Consider the following 20773-nt stretch of genomic DNA (forward strand, 5'->3'; position numbering starts at 1 on the left):
TTAATGATTTCAATTCAGATCTTAAATCAGCATTTAAAAAGATGGTAAGGCTGCCAAGTACTGAAGGTAGCAAACAACTCAGATTTTTCTGAAAGCATCTTGTGGCAGCTGCAAGTTTGTGTTACATTTACTTAGAACAGCAATTGCCTTTGGAAATTAGATTTTCCTGTTTGTTCAAAAGATTTGCAATAAGTAACCATAAGAATTCAAAATTTAACTCACTAAGTGCCAGTGTTAGCAAGCAGATGTAGAGGATGTGTCTGGCAAACATTAAGCAGAAATGGAAATCAACCAGTGCAGGTCATTTCTTTGATAGTACCCTCTGATACCCCTCAGAGCATGTATGCTCACAGTGGTTCTAAATATCTCTAAACAGTACAGTTTGCAAACTCTGCCTCATCCTAAGAGATCTCTCTCAGGAACAAGTACATCTTGTATATACAGTATCCAATCTAGATTTTCATTTCTGTGTTTTCATCCTTCTTGTTATATTTCCCAGGTACTCCTCCTTATTGGTATTTTCAGTTCTTCTTTAGCCAAACCCTAAATATTTCAATTTTTCTTTCAGTGAACTGAAAATTTTCTACCATCCTTTCTGTAAGATTTGATTTGCCAAATTATTTTGTTATTTTGGTAATAGGTCATCTAATAGATCTGGTGCCAGAAGATGTCCGTGAACCATTTGTCTTTCAATGTTGTCTGCAAAAGATGAATTTTCAGACATGGATTATTGGAACAATGAGCCAAAGGGCCCCTGGGACATAGTAACCAGCACTTGGAAGACAGAAAGGGCGGCTGGATTTCAAAGCAATGTGACAGGCATTTAAAATCAATTGATATTTTCTGTTACTGTTTGCTAGGAGTGTTTTTTCTCCTCTCGCTGACTTTTTGTTGCATTTTTTTCCTTCCATGCTGCAGCACCCACACAACACTCACAGACTTAAGTGAAGACTGGTAAGTCACTCCCTGCTCCCATGGAAAGGAGGGTAACATATTCCAAACAGACTAAGCATTGTGCACCACTCTTCCAGGAGCAATTCCATCAAAATAATTTATCAGCATCTTTTCCAGATGTGGCCAGACTGATTAAAGAAAACACAGTTCCTGCATTTTTCTCACAGAGCACTACTTACATGGCAATGCAGTATCTGCAGCACCCTTACATTTTTCATTAAGTACCCCTACGCCACACGAGATAAATTACAGCACATCCTTACTGCAGCACTACTCATAGCCCTATAACCAGCTTAAGGCTCTGCACTGACACATCCAGGGAGATGAGAGGAAGCACAAGTCCAAAGAGTGGAATGCAGCTTGTTTAATTATAGATGTCTATCATATGACATAAGTAGCTGACAGCAAGGTACTAGGTACCTATGATTCTCATCAGAGACCTAGTCAATACAGCTCATGTAGTTTAAGGCACAATTCATTTTAACAAGGGTAAGGTGAGACAAATTATACCCTAAACACTACCAGCACTACCAAGTGTATCTGCACTAATTCACACACAGGTGTCTTCCAAAACAGTGGGGTAACACTGAATATTCTGGATTAAAAAGTAACGTGCCTCACAAAAGGATAAATATCAACCCCCAAAATGTTAACACTGAAGGTAGAAGAAAATAAGACTTATCTCATTGAGACCATCTGCTGTAACAATCAAAGCAGTTAGAATCCATTTGCTTGCAGGAGTCCATAGAGAATATCATGAACCAAACTGAGTCAAAATAAATTAGTTTATTTTGTTCTGCATGACCAAAACCCATCCCACTTAGTTTTACCTACCTAAATAAAGAGCACAGCCTGTTCTAGGCTTTTCTCCATAAACAAAACAAAGAGAGGTTGCTCCAAAGGGACACTCAGTACCACCTAAGGTCTTATCTGTCTTTTAAATGTGTCTATCTCTTGTTAGTGGCTATAAAGAAAACTAGGCTACAGCCACCTTCTTGGTATATGAACTTCAAATAGACCTCAGTGACTCTCAGTAAAGAAAGTATGAACAATTTGGGGTTCTATTTGCAGGGCTTTCCTCCCTCAAAACCCACAAATGTGACAATTATGATAAGTAAGACAATAGTTCACACTTACAGCAGGATTTACTGTGGTCTCGTTATTGAAATCCACTCCTATTTATTCTTCCTAAGGGGTATCAACAACTGTATCTCAGGATCCCTGCTGTTAGAAGCAACCCTTTTCTTCTACTGTGACACAATACCAATCCTGAACTGTTAGGTATTCTGGCAGATTGTGTTCAATATTTCAGGGAGTCCAGTACAGTGTTTTTCTCATTCATTACTAGCAATTAAGCCATTTGAAAGGAAATGAGAGATGAAGAGCTAAACAGTCATTTGGAGAGAGATAATCAAGAGAATAAAAGTCTTGTCTCAGATTTTGCATATGATTTCTCAGCGCTAGGGAACATATATCTGATGCGTAATACATCTAACTAATATAAAAAATAATATCAAAATAACAAATAATATCTAATACTAATACCAGAAATAACATAAATTATATTTAGAAAGTTAATCACCAGTGGAATATTACTCTGAAGAATACATGATATTAACCCTTTTTATAATGCAACAAAAACCCTCAGCAAAAGAAAAAACAAAAACCTGACATGTGTTAGCTTAACACTGACAATACAGAGTACAGTATTACTGCACAATGCATGGAGCAGTCTGTTCTAAAAGACAACTACGTATTTTGACAGATGACTGCATTATGAAGGGCTGCTCATACTGACATCTGAGGAACACCAGCAAGGAGAGATGAATCAAATGGTTTGAGTATGTTCCCTGTTGATACACTCAAGCTGTTGATAACTCTCAAGCCCTATTCTACAGTGACAAAAATTAAACAGTAAAAGACAAAGAAATGAAGAAATCCTTAAGTAGAAATGCCATAAGATTAATAGAAAATGGGACACATAAATAAAACAATGTTTTCAAGAACAGGTAAGTGGATACTCTGCAGAGTCACAGATTTAATGCCCTAATTCTAGATCATGCAACCATGCAAACACTTCTTTTATATCCCATATCTACTTCAACCTGCTGGCGTGTTGGACCTCCGAGCAACCAGGTTTTGAAAAGATAATATGACTAACCAACTACTGCTACTTCCAAATTAGCAGCCAAAGTGTGTTCATAACACATTCAAAACAAACAAGCCTACACATTACCCAGAAAATTTTCCCATGTTAACAATTCCAGATTCCAAACCAAATATGCAACAACTAAACCAAAATTATGGTTATCAAAAAGTAACACTTTAAACGACTTATGCTCTACACAAAACCTAAAGTATTTTCTCAGCATATGAAAGTCATCAGGATTGCAGTCACACAAGCAGAAAACAGAACCACATACCCCATTTCAGTAATTTTACCCAGGATCACTCTACAAAAGGAAACTTGATCTGAGCTACTGTTGTAGCTCTTAAGTTAACGGAATGGTAGCTTATTTGAGCTGTATAAGAAATTTTCTTTTTGCCAGAACTATACAGCACTTTTGCATACTACATAAGAAATATTTTGCAGGCTAAACAAAATATATTTACATTATTTCATTAAACTATGAAAAAACTCAATTTCAAAGCTAACGGATACACCAACTCCACAAAAAAAGCAATGCCTTAGCAAATGGCATTGCATAGATTGCTTTCCTTCATCTTTTATATTGCTTCCAACATACTTCAGAATAAGACATTTTATCATGGTGAAAGAATGCTCTTTGATACTGCTTTTAGTGTACCTTTGTCTAATTCATTTTTACCCTAGCACTTGAGAAGATTCTCCTTATTTTTTCATTTAAGCAAGGCAATAGGAAGTAAGAACAACCACCTGCAAAGAATCAAACTTAATTATGAAGAAAACCACAATATGAAAATAGAAAAAATGTACTAAAAGATTGTTGTATGGCAGCTGCTTTATGCTTAGTGTGATAAAACTTGAAAGGTATGTACAATTATTTTAGCTAGCTTTGGTAATCTTGAAGGATTAGCTAAAGTCATATCACAGCTATTCACAAAAAGTTACAAATTTTATTAGTTTTTTTGCAAATATTTTACACTAACAAGCTTAAGTGGTTTCACTGAGCAGAATATGATTTCCAAGCTCTCCAATTCTATAGTTTTATATACCTCCTTTCCTGTAAACTCCAAGCCTTCTGAGATAGACCTCTGACTTCAAAAGAGGCATGGAATCCTTTTACACACTGAGAAGGGATTTTTGCAAACAGCTCCAAATTCTTACCTTTCTGTAGACTATCATATTTGGAGAACTCTCCTCTGGGTCAGCAGTTTCTGCACTACTCGGATCAGCGGACACTTGGGCCATGTTTGCCTCTCGTCGCTCAAACTGCAAGGACAGGAGCAAAAGTCAGCATCGCTTCAGGCTGCACTGGAGCGTGGCAAGGACACGCGACTACCTCCAAGGCAGGCAGACAAGGATGCTACAGAGGCAATCACACTCCAAATTTCAACCATGCAGGAATTTATCACACTGTGTCAGAACTGACTTGTCTACCGGATAACACCTCAAGAACAAGGACCACCAAGTCACATACAGCTGTGGTTTAGGTCATCACACACACATTTCTTCCCCCATTTTGATCTTTTATCATAAGCCCTCATTCAGTGAAAATCTAGTTAATACTTCACACACTTCCTTTCCTTGCTATATAGCACAAGCAGCTTTGACTTTTCTAGAATCTCTGAGGTACCTGCAAACAAAAAGCCAAGAAGAATAAAGAGCTTGCTGTGACGCAGAGTAAACCCCAGTGCAGCCGGTGGGTGCAGCAGACTGTCAGGCACACTGCTGGCTGTTGCCTGCAGATACTTCAAGCCATTTACGGCTCTCTGCAACCCCAGAGCAGCAGCCAGGAACCAGAGAGGCACAGCTGCTTGCTCAGAGTAAGCAGCTTCCCTCACCTCTTCTAGTAATACAGCTGGGAAGAGGCAGCAGGACAGGCAGACAACCTCACATAATACTCCTAGAAGCACAGAACTGCTGCCTCATCTCCTCCAGGTCAGGCCAGGCTTGAGGCAACAGCATAAGTTTGAATAAAGGAAAAAGGTGCCTGATGCAGGTAAGACAGTTCAAATTCTAAGTCAAATGCTACATTTAACATTTTATTTCCACCAGAACAGTTGACAAGCTGCATCTTAAATTAAAGGCTACTGTGGAGCCGTTTGGTGACCTCTCCTAACCTAAGAAGTAACATTGCCTTGTACAGACACTGGCACTAAAACTGCCTGACAAATTCAATTTCTTTAACTTTGGAAGTACTGAAACATCTCATCTCAACATATTTTATTTAAAACTGAGACAAAAAAAGCGTCTATGTTCACACAAGCATAACGTACACATTCATTTCTAAAACACAGTTCACCACTAAACTGTCTTCCTTATTTAAGGAAGGTACTTTCCTATTCCTTCCTCTACCCACTTTCACATTGCCACAGGCAACAAAGTGCCCCAGCATATAATATACATACACAGCATACAATTATATGTATAATACAGCCCTGAGCCATTCTAGCTGTCATATATCAGCTCCCAAGGACAAGTCAAGTGCCAGAATCAGAAAAGCTCAGACTGCATCCCAGCTCTGTCCTATCTCAGCAGTGAAAAGGCTATATTTGTAACGTTGAACCCCACACTGAAGCCAAAAGCAGCTGAGATACCCCTTTAAGCAAGATATAAAAGGGACCAAAGTTTAATAATCTACATCAATCCAGATTCCTTCATTTCCCATATAAAGTACGAGTGCACACACACGAGTGGGCACAAACGCATTTGTACATGCACATACCAATTTTGAAATTCAGTAATACAGTTCAAGCTCACATGAATATATATACAGAACACCTTTTAAAGGCATATTCAGACCAATTTAGACACTGTTTTATATTTAAAGGGAATAAATTTATTTTAATTCCCATTAAACCTCACGGCTTCCTAGAAGCCCAAACACTACACTGTTGTGCCAGGTCATGAGCTAAAAAAGAAACATAATAAATTCTCTAAGCAAAATTATTAGATGCAAAAACAATCAAATAGTACAAATGTTGAAGGGTACAACATTTTCAAATTACAGCACTTTGAATTATTTACACTAACGCGCATTTTCACAACACTGCTTAGTCATGATTTCAAGGCACTGAAGAATTAGGCTCTAGGTTATCATCACTCAATTGAATGGATCAAGAACAGGGTAGAGATTTTATGTAATTTTTTGAAGGCAATTACAAAGCAGAGTTGTGTATGTCAAGTCACCTGAGTTTCAGCTTCACCTGCAGTACATAAAGACCATGTTCACTGCTTACATTATATGTGAGATTTTATAAGCATACTTTAAAAGAAAACAATTACAATTAACTTTCAATTGAGCAATGGTCTTTAAAGAACAAAATTATAATTTCTAATCAAAAAGCCCTCTGCAGCATTACTTAGCTGCGCTTCACTCATTGCATTATTCACTTTGAATATCCACATTTACAAATTCTGTTCTCTTGTTATACTGTCAGCTCACTTGATCTCTTCTCATACATCAGGATTTTCCCCCCATAGCAATTCTTGAAGCTTTTCATCTACTCTAGTGCAACAAGACAATAATCTCTTGTACAAGTGCAGTAGTAGCTTGCGTGCTGTTCACGGTTACCTTGAAGGAGTCACCAACTGCTTTGGAGGTCTACGTAAGGTAATCAATACGAATGGACCAACCTGTTGCTGGAAGATATAAATTTGCAAAAGTGATTCCCACTACTGCCCAGCATCTCCTATTGAATTTCAGTCAGGAGAAGCAGGAGCTGCTTTGCAGGAGTGATAGCAAGATGGACATGTCGGAGAACAAGGCTGGAGTGAAGGTAGGACTGAAGTGCACTCTGGAGCAGAGACAAGTGTTGACATCCCCTCCACATAGCCCAGGCATTGCTGCTGCTGAGATGGGCCTTAGCAGGCCAAGCCAGGGCCCTTGAGGAATTGTGACAGCTTTGACCATTGCCCAAGTTTTTTCTCTTTCTTCTAGGTTGCTTTTTAAAAGAAAAACAAACACATAATCATTTCTCAGATGGTATTTCCTACGGGAAAAAAAAAAGACTACAGATAAAATAAGGCAGTGATATGACAAGGGAATGTTCTTGGCTCTTCCAGGTAAAAGCACAGCAATGCTGGGTCCTAAGGATCCCATTACACCTGTGCTTTTTAACATACAGGAGTTGACTGGAGCTCAGCACCCAGTGAAGCAGGACTGCTTTAAACAACCGCAGAATGGTTGGTGTTGGAAGAGAGTACTGGAGGTCATCTAGTCCAATGTCCTGGCTCAAGCAGGGTCCCCTAGAGCACATTACTCAGAATTGTGTACAGATGGCTTCTGAGAATCTCCAGAAAAGGAGACTCCACAACTGCTCTAGGCAACTGCTCCAGTGCACAGTCACCTACATAGTAAAGAAGTTCTTCCTCATATTCAGGTGGAATTTCCTGTAGTTCAGCTTCTGCCTGTTGTCTCTTGTCCTACTGCTTGGTACCACTGAGAGGAGCCTGGCTCTGTCCTCCTGACACCCTCCCTTCAGATACTAAGACATTGATGAGATCTCTCTACCTCAGTCGTCTCTTCTTGAAACTGAACAGGCCCAGCTCCCTCAGCCTTTCCTTGCAAGACTGATGGTCAAGTCCCCTAATCATCCTTGTAATCCTTCACTGGACTTGCTCCAGAAGCTCCATGTCTCTTGTACTGAGGAGAACAGAACTGGACACAGGACCCCAGATGTTGCCTCACCAGGGGTGAAGAGAGTAGCAGGATCACCTCCCTCAACCAGCTGGCAATACTCTTCCAAATGCAGCCCAGATTTCATTGGCCTTCTTGGCCAATGCTTGGCTTGGAGTGCTGGCTCATGGACAGCTTGTTGTCCTCCAGGACCCCTAGGTCCTTCTCCACAGCACTGCTCTCCAGCAGGTCAGACCCCGGCTTGTACTGGTGCCTTAGGTTATTTTTCCCCAGGAGCAACTTTGTTGAATTTTAAAAGGTTCCACTCTCCCCATCCATCTAACAAGTCGAGATCTTTCTGAAGAGCTGCACAGCATCCTAGGGTATCAGCCACTCCTCCCAGTTTTGTGTCATCAGCAAAGTTGCTGGAGGCACTCTGTCCCTTCATCCAAGTCATTAATGAGCAAGTTAAACAATATTGGGCCCAGTAAGGATCCTTTGGGGGACACCACTAGTGACAGGCTTCCAGTCAGACTGTGCCACTGATCACAATTCCCTAGGAGCTGCCATTCAGCCAGTTCTTAAACCACCTAACTGCCTACACATCCAGTCCACATTTCCTGAGCTTGCCTGTGAGGATGTCATGGGAGACAATGTCAAAAGCCTTCCTGAAGTCCAGGTAGACAACATCCACACCTTTCCCCTCATTTATCCAGACAGTTGTCCTATTGTAGAAGGCAATCCGGTTGGTTAAACATGATTTCCCTTTAGTGAATTCATTCCGACTATTCCAGATCACCTTCTTGTCTTCCACATGTTTAGAGATGGCCTACAAGGTAAGCCATTTTATTGCTTTTCTGGGGACTGAGGTGAAGCTGACTGGCCTGTAGTTCCCTGGGTCCTCCTTCTTGCCCTTTTTGAAGACTGGGGTGACATTTGCTTTCTCCCAGTCCTTGGACACCTCTCTTGACCTCCATGACATTTCAAAGATGATTGAGAGTGGCCTAGCGATGATGTCTGCCAGTTTCCTCAACACTCATGTGTGCATCCGATCAGGGCCCACGGGCTTGTGGATGTCAAGTTGGACTAAATGGTCTCTAAACCAATCCTCCTCAATCAAGGGAAAGTCTTCCTTCCTCCACACCTTCTCCCTAGGGTTGGGGATTCACTAGCCTTGAGTGTGGAGGAAGTGATCCTTGAATACTGACCATCTCTTGGACCCCTCTTCCCATTAGCAAGTTCCAATAGGATTCTTCCAAGAAGGCCCCTGAAGAGGCCAAAATTAGCTCCCCTGAAGTCCAGAGCTGCAATCTTACTCATTGTTCTGCTTCCTCCTAGCAGTATACTGAACTCCACAATTTTGTGGTCTCTACAGCCAAAGTTGCCCAAAATCTTGACATGTCCAACCAGATTTTTCTTGTTAGTTAGTATAAGGTCCAACAACACACCTTTCCTCATTGGTTCTTCCACCATCTGCATCAGAAAGTAACAGTCAATGCTTTCCAAGAACCTCCTGGATTGCTTTCCTGTACTCCTGCCATACTAAAGTCTGGTCTCAAGCCAATTCTTAAATGGGGCATTCTCACTGAGAATTGTGGCACTGACTTAACACCCAATGAACACAAACAAACCACTGGCTACAAGGCAGTAACGCTTCTGATCAAGGAGCAATTTTGGAATAGCCCCAGGAGAGCACCTCTCCGTCCCTGCCAGGGAAAAGAATGCCAGGGAGAAGGGTAGAGAACCCAGAGTTAGGGCTCTAGTGATGCAGGCTACTAGATGCAAACACAAATGAAACTGTTCATGTTCAAAGTAAAGGATTTTTTACCCTAACCCTATGTTAACATGCCACATTTGCAACTCTTTAATTAATTCTCTGATAAAAAAAAGGAACAAAACCTCACAGCCTGATGTGAAGGAATCAGACTAATTTTTCAAGGGATCCCACTGAAATCTATTCTTTCTACATATTTTTCCTATCAGCCCAGTCCACTCAACTGCAAGCAGAAAGTCAACCCTACAACACTACAGAGACTGAAAACAGCTTGTCCTCTGAACCCTGCTCTAAGCACATGTTTGTGATGCATCAGCCAGAAGTGAATCCAGCTTGGTCTTATAAAGAAATTTCAGCTACACTTAGCTGAGAAGAATGAAAAAAAAAAAAAAAAAAGAAAAAAAAGAAATTTATTTAAGCTTTCAGAAAAATTAGAAGTAGTCATGCACAGCCTCCAGCTAAGAGCTTCACCAATTACTACCTGAAGAGTACTTCAGCTCCTCCCTCCTACAGGCAGTTTGCTGTATTATCAGGAGCTAACTCACATCAGCCTGCATCCACACACCACCAATCTAGATGCATTTCTTCAAGAAATAAATAGCCTCGAAATTCCAACTTTCACGTTCAAAGATGATGTTTTACCACAGCTTTTTTTCTGACAATAGTCATGCTTGCAGTATTCTAGACTCCTCAGCAGCGAGAAGTCATTGAAAACAAAAAAAAAAAACACACAAAAAAAAAAATTGAAAACCATTTGTGCTAACCATTCTCTCACTGCCACACACAAGGAGAAAATCAGCAGTCTTCAACTTCTTGTTTATGGAAAAGACCGTCTGTCAAGCCTTTAAAAATACTCCGAAAAATATGCTAAAGAGAGAGGGTATATCTGCTTCTCATTGATTTTTTTCCTTTTTATATTTTATTCTTTATTATAGAGCACATTTGCTTTTACCCCAAGAAACATAAGCACACTGGACTAGTCAGGCAGCCACTGACAAAATGCAATGAATCACAGCAAGAGTTCTCTCTCTTATCTGATCAGAGTCCTCACACCGTCCCAAAACCCAGAAGCTGCAGAGTTATGGCTCCCATATGTCAGAAAAGGATCGGTGAACTTTAAACTGGAATAACCAATTAAAAATATGCTCTGAAAAAGCAAGGAAATATTTTTTTTCACAGTTCACCTCTTTAGAGTTTCTGATTGATACAGAAGTGTAATGATAAAATTTCAAAGACAACAACCTTTACATTTTAATGCATAAATACTGTCAGCATTTAACTTCTCTGTATGTGTCAATTCAACACAAATAGCTGAACATTAACTTAAGAGATTCCCACTAGTGTCCTCAAACACCTTGACTGCTGTAAGAAAATACTATTGTAAACAAGATTGCTCTAAGAAACCTCTTACAGATACACTACTCCATGTGTTTCGTAGAAATTAGCCCATCTAGAAGCCCTTATAGATCTAGGTTTTACACATAACAAAGAAAGAAAGAAGAAATACAAAATTAGAAGAAATTCTGTGAAACAAACTAGTTCTTGAAAACAACACCTGGATTTAACATCACAAGTTCATATGTCAACTTTCATTTTGTATTTTATCAGATAAGTTGTCAACTTAATAAGCAAAATTTGCAGTGCAAAACATTTCTGAGATAAAATTAAAGTTTGTTATAATTATGGAAAACTACATCCCAGAAGACAGAATATACTAAATGAATTCCAATGCAGGTATCTATCAGCACTGCTCAGCTGAAATACACTTCTGGGTGACAATAAATGGAAATTACCTTTATGCTATGTAATTAATATATTTCAAGAGCAGCTTATAACAGACATGTAGTATAATGTCAAACCATGAGAGATTTAGAGCTTTAGCACACAGTCACAGCGTAAAATATAATTTCATATCATTAATACCTAGTTAATTTTTTTCTAATTAGTGAAATACAACTAGACTACATGATTTCTCACACACCTGAGAAATCATATAATCACATTATTTGCTTAACTGATAATTGCATAATAGGAAAAATCCCTACCTAGTCTGCTAGAACATTTAGATCAAATAGGTCATGTTATTAAGGTTACAGGAGGGAAGGGACAAGGAAGGAAAAATAGCTTACTATGAATTCAATTAGGACCCATTAGTATTAGTTGATATTTCTCATCCATTACATAAATCTCTTTAAAACTGCACTGTGAAGAAACTTATCTTCATGTTCTTTTTCTAGTTAACTATTATTCATTAAACCAGGACTTGATCATGCCAAGGAAGGTGTGTATACTTGAGGACAACATACAGCGTATCATAGAAGTGATCCTGTTGACCAAGGTGAATACGTCAACCAGAGGAACCCCAGGTCCTACCGGGGATATACGCTGCTTTCTACTGGTGTAGCTCAGTCCAAGTACTGCACAATTCACCTCTACTCCTCCTTCACAATTAAACCTGCGGGATAAGCAAAGTAACTTTCCAAAGAGGAAATGATATAACAACTACTTGAATGGAGTAAAAGCCAGGAAGACTGGAGCTGAGATCAAAACTCCACCATCTCCACCAGCTGACTTATTGATGAGGAGGTGGAAATGCTGGTGTTATACATGGCACCACTGTGCCTAGCAGATCAAGACTCTTCATGTTCCTCCCCTGAACCAGATGAAGAGGACATAAAGGGTTAGTGAAACAAGGGCAGGGCATCCCCACAGAGGGATGCAGTCCGCAGTGACAGATTGAAGGGTCTGGTGCCACTCTGGATACCACAGCATTGCTCCCCTGCATAGAGGGGAAGCAAAGGAAGTCCGCTTCCTATCAGTGAAGTACAGCTCCCAAAGCATCCGAAAATCCTTCCAATGACTGTTTTGGACATCAAATTGTAATGGAAGTTACTCTGAAAATAGTTTCCTAGAAGAAGATTATCCCAGACCTTCTGCCCCTCCTTGCAAGTACCAAGCGTTGCAGTACTATCAACAATAATCAGTCTGTTGCCTTTTTTAAGGAAGGAAGTATAAACATTTCTAGCAACTGCACTTAATATTCAAATCTTTGCCAAACAAATTCCTTTTTGTTTGTGGGAAAGCATTTCTGTGTACACACTGGGAGAATTCAAGGACTCTAAAGGACCCTATTCCTCCTTATTCTGAGGTACCACTTCACGGGGCACCCTGTGCTGAAGCACTAGAGCTCAACATTCATTCTACAACTGTCAGGATGAAAGACAAGTATCCATCTAGGACAGTGAACAAGGAGAAACACTGTTGCCTCACTCTGACAGAGCAAGAAGAAAGGACCTAATTCCAGACACTCCCTTTTTCTTCTCTTTGGGAAACTGGGATCCTGATGAAGGCTGTGATTTCTAATTTCTGTGACTCTTATAGACATTTTCCAAAGGTGCAGTCCCCTTGCATAACTAAGTGCTTCTCCTGTGGAATACTTGCCTCAAAGCATCCTACAGATATCTCTACGTTTCCACACAGGGCAGGGAGCAAGCTTTGGGCTCCTGATCACCCACAGTGCTTAATCACTAATTTGCTCCCAGGTTCTCTCTGGTAGAGGTAGAGCTCCAAACCTAAGAGGGCATAAGTCTGGGAATACAATTCTCTGCCATCAGTACTTGCTCCAAAGCATCAGCATGGATGATCTTATACAGGACTTGCTTCCTGCTTAGCCATTCCTGCATCAGTCTCTCAATAGATTCTGCAACACCACACAGCTTCTCATGTCCCAAGTCCTGCAATGTATAACCTCATCGATTATGGTCAGCTGCAGGACAGTCCCACAGTTTTTATTAAATACTGTGCGTGGAAAAAACCCATATACAATGATCACCATATCTTCAGGCCATGGAGAATACCATCTGGGGGGCCAGAGGTCTGAGACCCCTCTGGCAAGGATATGCAGTATGGACAAGGCCATCATTTAGACCAAACTAGCTCTCAGACGTGAGTCAATCCAAGCTACTTGGTTTCCTGCAGACAGATACAGTCTGCAAGTTTAAACTCAGCCCCCTGTGTAATGTGAGCATTCTGTAGGCTTCTATAAGTACTCCTCTCCAATTGCTGTTCCCAATTATGTATGTCCATTAATAAAAAGAACAAATATTCATGGTGGGGTAGTCTAAGCAGAATACTGCTAATCAGGGGTCACCAAGGTCTCATACCACCTCCAAAAAGGTTGCTCTCCATGGTCTTGAGCAATTTTCTCTCTGAGACACCTGTGATAGTGCTCATCCTGTCACTTTCTAACAGACAACACTAAGGATGGACAGTTCCAGTTGTTCCATTTGTGTTAGCCACTGGTGATCTGCCTCAGTCATGTGTCAGATGATCAGATTGTTTCTTGATAAACCATTGAAGTGGATTATTTTCCTCTCCTTTTCTCATGACGCCACACTCCATTTTATGTATTTCTAAATCTGCAGATATTTGTAGCTATTTTAGAATGCTGAAAATACTGTCTGCAACTGGGTGCTACACCCAGGAAACCTAGGGGTGGAAGCCAATATAAAGCAACTTTCTTGGCAACTAACACTAAGTCCTGACTTCCCTGACGCCAAACTAGAGGCATTCCCTCTTTTTTATTTTAAATACAGAAATACACACTACCTGTTTTCTGGTCTGTCCACCCCAAGGTGTGCTGGAAGCATTGCTGACTTAAGAGGAAGAACTTTGCCACTTTCAGAGTTCTCAATATAGTATCTAATAGATAAATAAGAAGAGCAAAATAACCAGAAGGAAAAATGGTATGGGGGCGAATGGTAGCGAATATTGACATATGAATGGCTGATTAACTAGGCAATTTTCTCCCTTTATGAAATCAATCGTTAAAATGGGCACTTGCATACTAAATTTCATTTTAATGGACCAGAATGATGATGTACCCAGGAAGAAACTGCCTCCAATACATCCATCCTTCTTCCAAAGAATTCAAAAAAGAAATGCAGTATTCACCTGTAATCAATATCCCTTCCAATAAAATAATTCTAGTGTGAGTGCAAGGGCTCTTGGAAAGGCTCTGAGCCAACATGCTGTTAACAAGGATAGCTGCAAAGAATGTAATAGCAAATATATGCTGAATATGTAACTAAAGCCAGTGTCAGTGCTATTGAAATTTAGAAATGCGAAGAGATAGATATAGCACAACTTTGAATATCATGTGAATTGGTGATCCCAAGCTACAGAAGTATTTACAACACACTATCAGCCTGCAAAGAGTAGTTACAAAGCAGAGAGCTGAAGCTGTATTTTGGCTTTTTGCAACAATGCCAACTTATTGGCCAGAATCATTCCCTGTGGAAAATGAGTAACTGCACTGATAATACAGAGCTTGAGGGTAGACTTCTAATCCATTCTCCAGTATAAAGCCGTCTTTGAAAAATCATCTTGCATTAGATCAGTTAAGGTGTACTAAGAGCATCCTGTTCTGTGAAGTTGGTCCATCAAAGACACCATCTCTGCAAGTGCCTTGCACTTTATGTGCCATAGAAAATACTAATTGCAACCACAGTAAGCTACTTCTGGGGGATGGGCTGCATTTTGTATTTTACACTGTACCTAGTAAGTTGAAAACAACTGAAGAAAATTGATTCAAAGATACAACTGAAAGAGAAGCACAAAATAATGGATGCTTAAATACAGATTGGTAAGAAAATACTAAAATAAAACAAACAAACAAACAAAACCCCATAGGTCTCAGTGCCTGTTAGATTCCAAATTCAGATATACTCCACTTAAACTCCTTGTTCCAAACAGAGATTGCTAAAATGAAGCTCCCTTCAAGCAATCTTATGCAAGTTGATAGAACTAATCCACCCCTGCATTGATCGGTGACTGCACAATCTCATTTAAAGCACCTCAAAGTGCTGATAATTCTTGCTGGTTGTTCATCTCAAGAGGAGGGAAAATTGCAAGTATGCTGCAATCAAACTAAATGTGAAATTTGCTACCCAAAAGCACATGTGTCCTTGAAGATGTGGCACCATGCAATACGCCTAGTGCAAGTGAACACAACTGGCTGCGTCCCACCTACTTCAAGGACATATACTATGATTTCAGTGCCCTCCTGTTTATCACAACAGCACACATCCTTTTCAGATGCAAATTACACCCAAATCACTTCAGTAATTGCAATGTAAAAAGCATCTAAGCTCAAGTCCACACTCCCACACAATTCAGCAGAGTGTACAAATCCCACTGCTGTGGTTCATCTAACTTGAACTTTACAATGCCAGAACTGGACGACTACAAATACCAATATATCTTACATACATTATAAATACTAATATACTTTACTACTGCTGCTGTTATACTATAAGACTCCAATAAAGACAGTTCCTTTAACTGAGCTAATATATGTCTATGCCAGTTTGCTGTTGCACTAGTGAACTCCTAATCTGAAACTCCTTTCTTATCTGTGACAGAGATATTTTCTTTTACAGAATTATAAACTAAATCACAATGAAATTAAGTAACTTCCCATATTCACATAACAACAGAGACATAATGAATTGGACATCTCAACCCCGACTTTCAAACCATTAGTTACACTAGCTCAACACACACCCCAATAGCACAGTAGGTGTGTAGTAAACAGTCTGAGGAGCTTTTAACTACCCTGTGAACCTTTCACCATTGATGCCAGGTTCTATAAGCATAGTAAAAAAAAGATGAAATATTGTCCCTTTCCACTGGGATATGTTTTTAGTTTGGAACTAATTCCTCTTCACTGCCTCATGGTCCCCAGCACCCCAATGCAGGCAAAGGACAGTACCTGTGCCTTACTCTGCTGCTGCTAAGTCTAAGAAGAGAGAGCTGTTTCCAGCATGCAGAGCTTCCAGGACGTCAAAGTATCAGAACCTTATTGCTCACTGAAATTTTAATCTGCTTTTCTTTCTTCTCTCCACATTCTTTGTCACCAGCTACAGAGATGTTAAAAAATAGTATGAGATATGATGCAATACACGTGGATAGCAGTAGTCTTTCTTGACTCCACAATCTTTCTAGAGCTTGACAACCAACAAGTAAAACACAAATTATCTCCCCTTTCTTGCTCCTCTTCATAGATAGAATAGAATAGAATAGAAATGAGCTCATTCCTCAGTCACCACAATATGCTATTATTTCATCTGGAAACAGTAACTGAAATCACAGAAATGTCTTTTCATGGTAAAATTCGTATAGATTAAGAAAACACTATGGATTCACTAACATTAATACCATCCTTAATAAAATTTAAAAGCCACTCTATCATTAAAGGAAAATTGTGATCCAACAGTTTAGAACTCTCCATGATATGTCTATCATTATCTTCCAAAAAAACCCCAAGGTGATATCCAACACCACTTACAGGCACCCAGGTGTTTCTGAAATGTGCTTGGCCAGCACAGCTCTAGTCAGCTCATCTCCCATACGCTGACAGAGCTGCAAGTGTTTAGGGTTAAAAGTACTACTACACCTTCAGTAATAACACTGGTCCATGATCTTTTGCTTACATTTCATTTAATACTTCACATGGCAGAGTACTGTTGTACACCACATTGGTGACAGCAGTTCAAAGTATGATACCAAGAAACACCCAAATTATCAACGTAATTTTCTTATTGTACCCAGGTTTTCTTTTTAATTTTAATACTGTGGTATGAATTGACACAGACAAGGATGCAGTCATGAAGAAGCTGAGAAGAATCCCATAAGGAACCAGGAGCATTTCAGTTCCAACAACTAGGTGCAATATTTGTCCCCTGAAACAGTCCAGAGCTGCTCGGTGAAGTGGACCTGTTTATTTATACAATCTCCCATCTAGAGCACCTATGTGTGCTTGCAGAAATGCAACTGAAGCTTCAGGTGATGAGCACAAACAATACAACAACCCATCATAAGGGCAAAACTGTACTCTTCTAACACTGGGCAAGGGAAAAGCAGCTTGCTCGTGTTCTGCTGCCACTTTACAACTGCAGTGTTTGACTTAGATATCACAGGTATACCTGGCCAAAGCCTCCAGGTCTAGCTATCCTCCTTGAAAAGCTGAGGACTCGTTACCAAGGAGAGAAAAAAAGTAACCACCCTGCAACAACCTTGTATTCCTGTTAGAATCTTGCAGAGCCGTGGCACTGCAAGATTTCAAAGTTTCACCATAGAGTAACTAACAGCATCCTAACGTACATGTTAAAATGACACACTGCAGCTATTTTCTCTTCCCGCTACTCCACATACATCAGCTTCTTCTCTTTCCCCACCATCTGTTAGTTTGCTGCAGTCTGCTGGGACAGGACTGCCCTCTCCTTTTCTCCCCTTCTTGGCTGCTCAAAGGGACGTCGACAGAGTCTAGCATTTCCAGTCTATAAACTCAGCTTTCCTCCAGCTGCCTCAGAAACATTAACAAAACGAGAGTTACTCCCATGAATCAAAAGTGCTCTGCTCACCTCTGCCATACCAGTGAGCTCCACCAGAATTCCACGCTAGACACTGAAACACCTTGTAAGCGGTTAGCAAGGAGGTAACTGCTCCTTCAAGAGGACATACCATTTCCTCTTATCCTCAAGATTCGTTGATTAAAAGAGATATCTGCATCATGGGAACTGTCAGAAAGAAACTAAGGCAAGTAGCATTGAGAATGACCATATGCAGCTTCTTATTGCACCTTTTCTTAGAAGGAACAGGTAGTAAGAAAATAAAACAGAAAAAATCAGTCAGGTAGGTGAACAGTAATCTTCAAATATCTAATACTATAAACCTCAGTATAAGACGTGTAGCAAACAACTACTTCTCCTTCTAATACAGTTCAGAATGGGAAAAGGAAGGGCTATCTAAACTCCACTACACTTGCAGCAAGTTAGAAAGGAAACTGGAATGGTGGTCATCAATTGTTCTATCAGCTGGGTCATTAGAAAAAGGAACAGCTCATTTAAAAATAAAGTCAATATTTGCAGAGTCTAAACAGTTTCTTCAGCATTTCACGTGCATATTTAAGCAATGAACACTATTATTCTGTGCTCGTAACCACATGCCCCCAAGTCAATAACAGTTCTCGAACATCCGACCTCTTTTTAAAGCAGATTTACAAGGAAATATAGTGAAAGTGTTCCAAATTAGCTGGTGAGAAAGTATTATGAATCACAACCACACAGTAAATAATTGCTAGTTCTTCCAATCTGCAAAATTAGAATAAATCTGGCATTAAAAAGAAAAAAAAAAAAGAAATTCATTATATCAAATATACACAACCTTACACTTCAAAATTAACTCGACTGGACTTGGATAATATTCAGGATGATATTAAATGTTTTAAATCCCCAAAGCTTTGAACTACAGTTAACCTCTTCCACTATGCGCTTCAGTAAGCAATTACAAAAAACACTATACCTTTACAAAATCACTATACCTTTATGCTTCTCACACTCACAGCTCACAAACACATAAACACAAATGAAATGTAGCTTTCTTTGGGGTGGGAAATCACCAATATCTATTGTAACACACTGACACAAAGATTAGTTTTACAGAATGACTTTATTTAGCAAAGACAGATTTTCCTGCTTTCCAATCTTTTCACACTGGCAGTCAGCAAATAAAAACAATCAAGAGCATTTATGCCTATCTTTAATTTCAGGGAAGCATTCGAAAGCGTCATGCTGCTCTGTACCACGCAGGCTATAACTGGGATGCCTTTCTGGCAAGTCCCTTGCAGGTCAGCTGAAGGAAGCCCCGACTTACCTAGGCCGTCCCAGGGAGGGCTCCGTCCGGCAGCGAGGGCAGCGCCGATGCAGACGGGACGCCAAGCTCCGAGCCACAGGCGCAGTCAGCTCCTTGGAGCGGCAGCCCTGTCTGCTATTATGTCTGCAGCGTATAAGCGGCAGCTTAGCGGTATCTATACAAAAATCTGCATCTTCCTCAGAGAAAAACACTTGAAGCTTCTTACTGGCACCGCAACCTACTCCTCTATTTATTCCATCACAGCTAGTGACTAAGAAGATGCTTTTAGTGTCACCGGAGATGAAGGCTCTGGAAGGAGAGTGCCTGGCAGCTTTACTCACACAAACCGATCTGTCTTCATGCAAACGCACTTTGTCGGCGGATGGAATTGTATTATTGCCACATACGCTACCGAGGCGGAACAGTTTCCAAGTTTTCCCACAGGGCACCAGCTCCCCCTTCAAGCTGTACCCCAGTGCTTGCTCCTTCTAGTCCTTCTCCGAAGCCTCCCCCCGAAAACAGACACACACACACCCCGCCTTGCACCTGTCCGCTACTCCCGACTGGGAGCGACCTCCCAGCCCGGCGCCGCCCGCAGAGCCGCTCCCGCCGGGTTTCGGGGCTCCGCTCTCCGCGGCGGGACCAGCGCCGGGATCCCGCTGCCAGGGCAGAGCCGAGCGGCAACCGCTCGCCACACAGATGCGGATAAGCAGGAAAACAGCGGCAAGGAGAGCAGCCCACTCCCATTACCTTAGCAACCGCTACGCCGCCGTCCCCGGCCGCCCCTTCGCCTCTCCTCAGGCACGGGGAAGCGCCCTCCGCATGGCGTGAGCCTGCGGGCGGGGCCGGCGGGCAGCACGGGCTCCTCTCCGCGCCTCTTCCAAAAACCTCCTGTTCTCCTCAGCGCCCCTCAGGCTGCGGCAGGGACGGCGGCCGGGGCGAAGCCGCTGCCACCAGAGCACGGCGGGCACAGAGCGGGCACACAGCACCCGCCCGGCCCCGCGCTGCCGCCGCCCGACCCTCCGCCGGGCGGGCGGGGGCGGTGACGGGGCGGCCCCGGCCCCACCGCAGCAGCGCCCGCTGCGGGCGGCCCGGCCGCACCTCCCACGCCCGGCACCGCCGCCGCTTCCCCCCTGGTTCCGAGCCGGCCGCCCTTTGCCGGTGACGGGGAGGAAGCTTCAGCCCCCGCGTCCCGCCACCCCAGCTGCTTCTGGGGCACTCGGCGCAGCCCCCGAGTCAGGGCCTTGTATCTGTGTTGCACTCTTGATTATGTGTTGCATAGCTCAATTAAAGCGTTCTGCAAAATTCTTTCACCTGAGACCAGGAAAGCCTCATCTCTGGGTGACGCTCCTCCAACAGCCAGGATTTCCTAGCTAACGGCCGGGCTCACAAGATGTTCAGGGCTCCGCACGCCAGCATCAGTCCTAACAACCACCACATCTCAACAAAACGGTTTGGAGACCCAGCTCTTTTACACAGACCTGTCCCACGGGCAAAAGCCATTGCTGTTGGCTAGGAGGAGTTTCCACACATTAATTAGGTGTGCAAAGTAGCTTGCATACTTCCTATGGATATTATTCACCGATTTCTC

At 41.6% G+C, this 20773-nt stretch overlaps 1 protein-coding gene across 5 annotated transcripts in view; it reads right to left on the bottom strand.

Annotated features, from left to right (window-relative positions):
• The window catches only part of RGS6 (regulator of G protein signaling 6), a 265220-nt gene extending 245072 nt beyond the window's left edge, over positions 1-20148 (bottom strand). For 4 of the 5 annotated variants that reach the window (XM_027879655.1, XM_027879654.1, XM_027879651.1 and 1 more), the window contains exons 1-2: positions 19933-20148; positions 4262-4366 (exon numbers count right to left, since the gene is read on the bottom strand). In XM_027879655.1, the coding sequence (XP_027735456.1) occupies positions 4262-4345 (84 nt within the window). In that variant the 5' untranslated portion in view covers positions 4346-4366; positions 19933-20148. Of the gene's footprint in view, positions 1-4261; positions 4367-19203; positions 19590-19932 lie in introns of those variants that run through there. The other variant, XM_027879652.1, reaches the window with a different exon arrangement.
• Between the last annotated feature and the right edge of the window lie 625 nt (positions 20149-20773).

This window comes from Empidonax traillii, unplaced genomic scaffold, assembly GCF_003031625.1.
Source record: "Empidonax traillii isolate 1590-97213 ecotype Southwest subspecies unplaced genomic scaffold, ASM303162v1 scaffold56:size2478089, whole genome shotgun sequence".
NCBI lineage: Eukaryota > Metazoa > Chordata > Aves > Passeriformes > Tyrannidae > Empidonax > Empidonax traillii.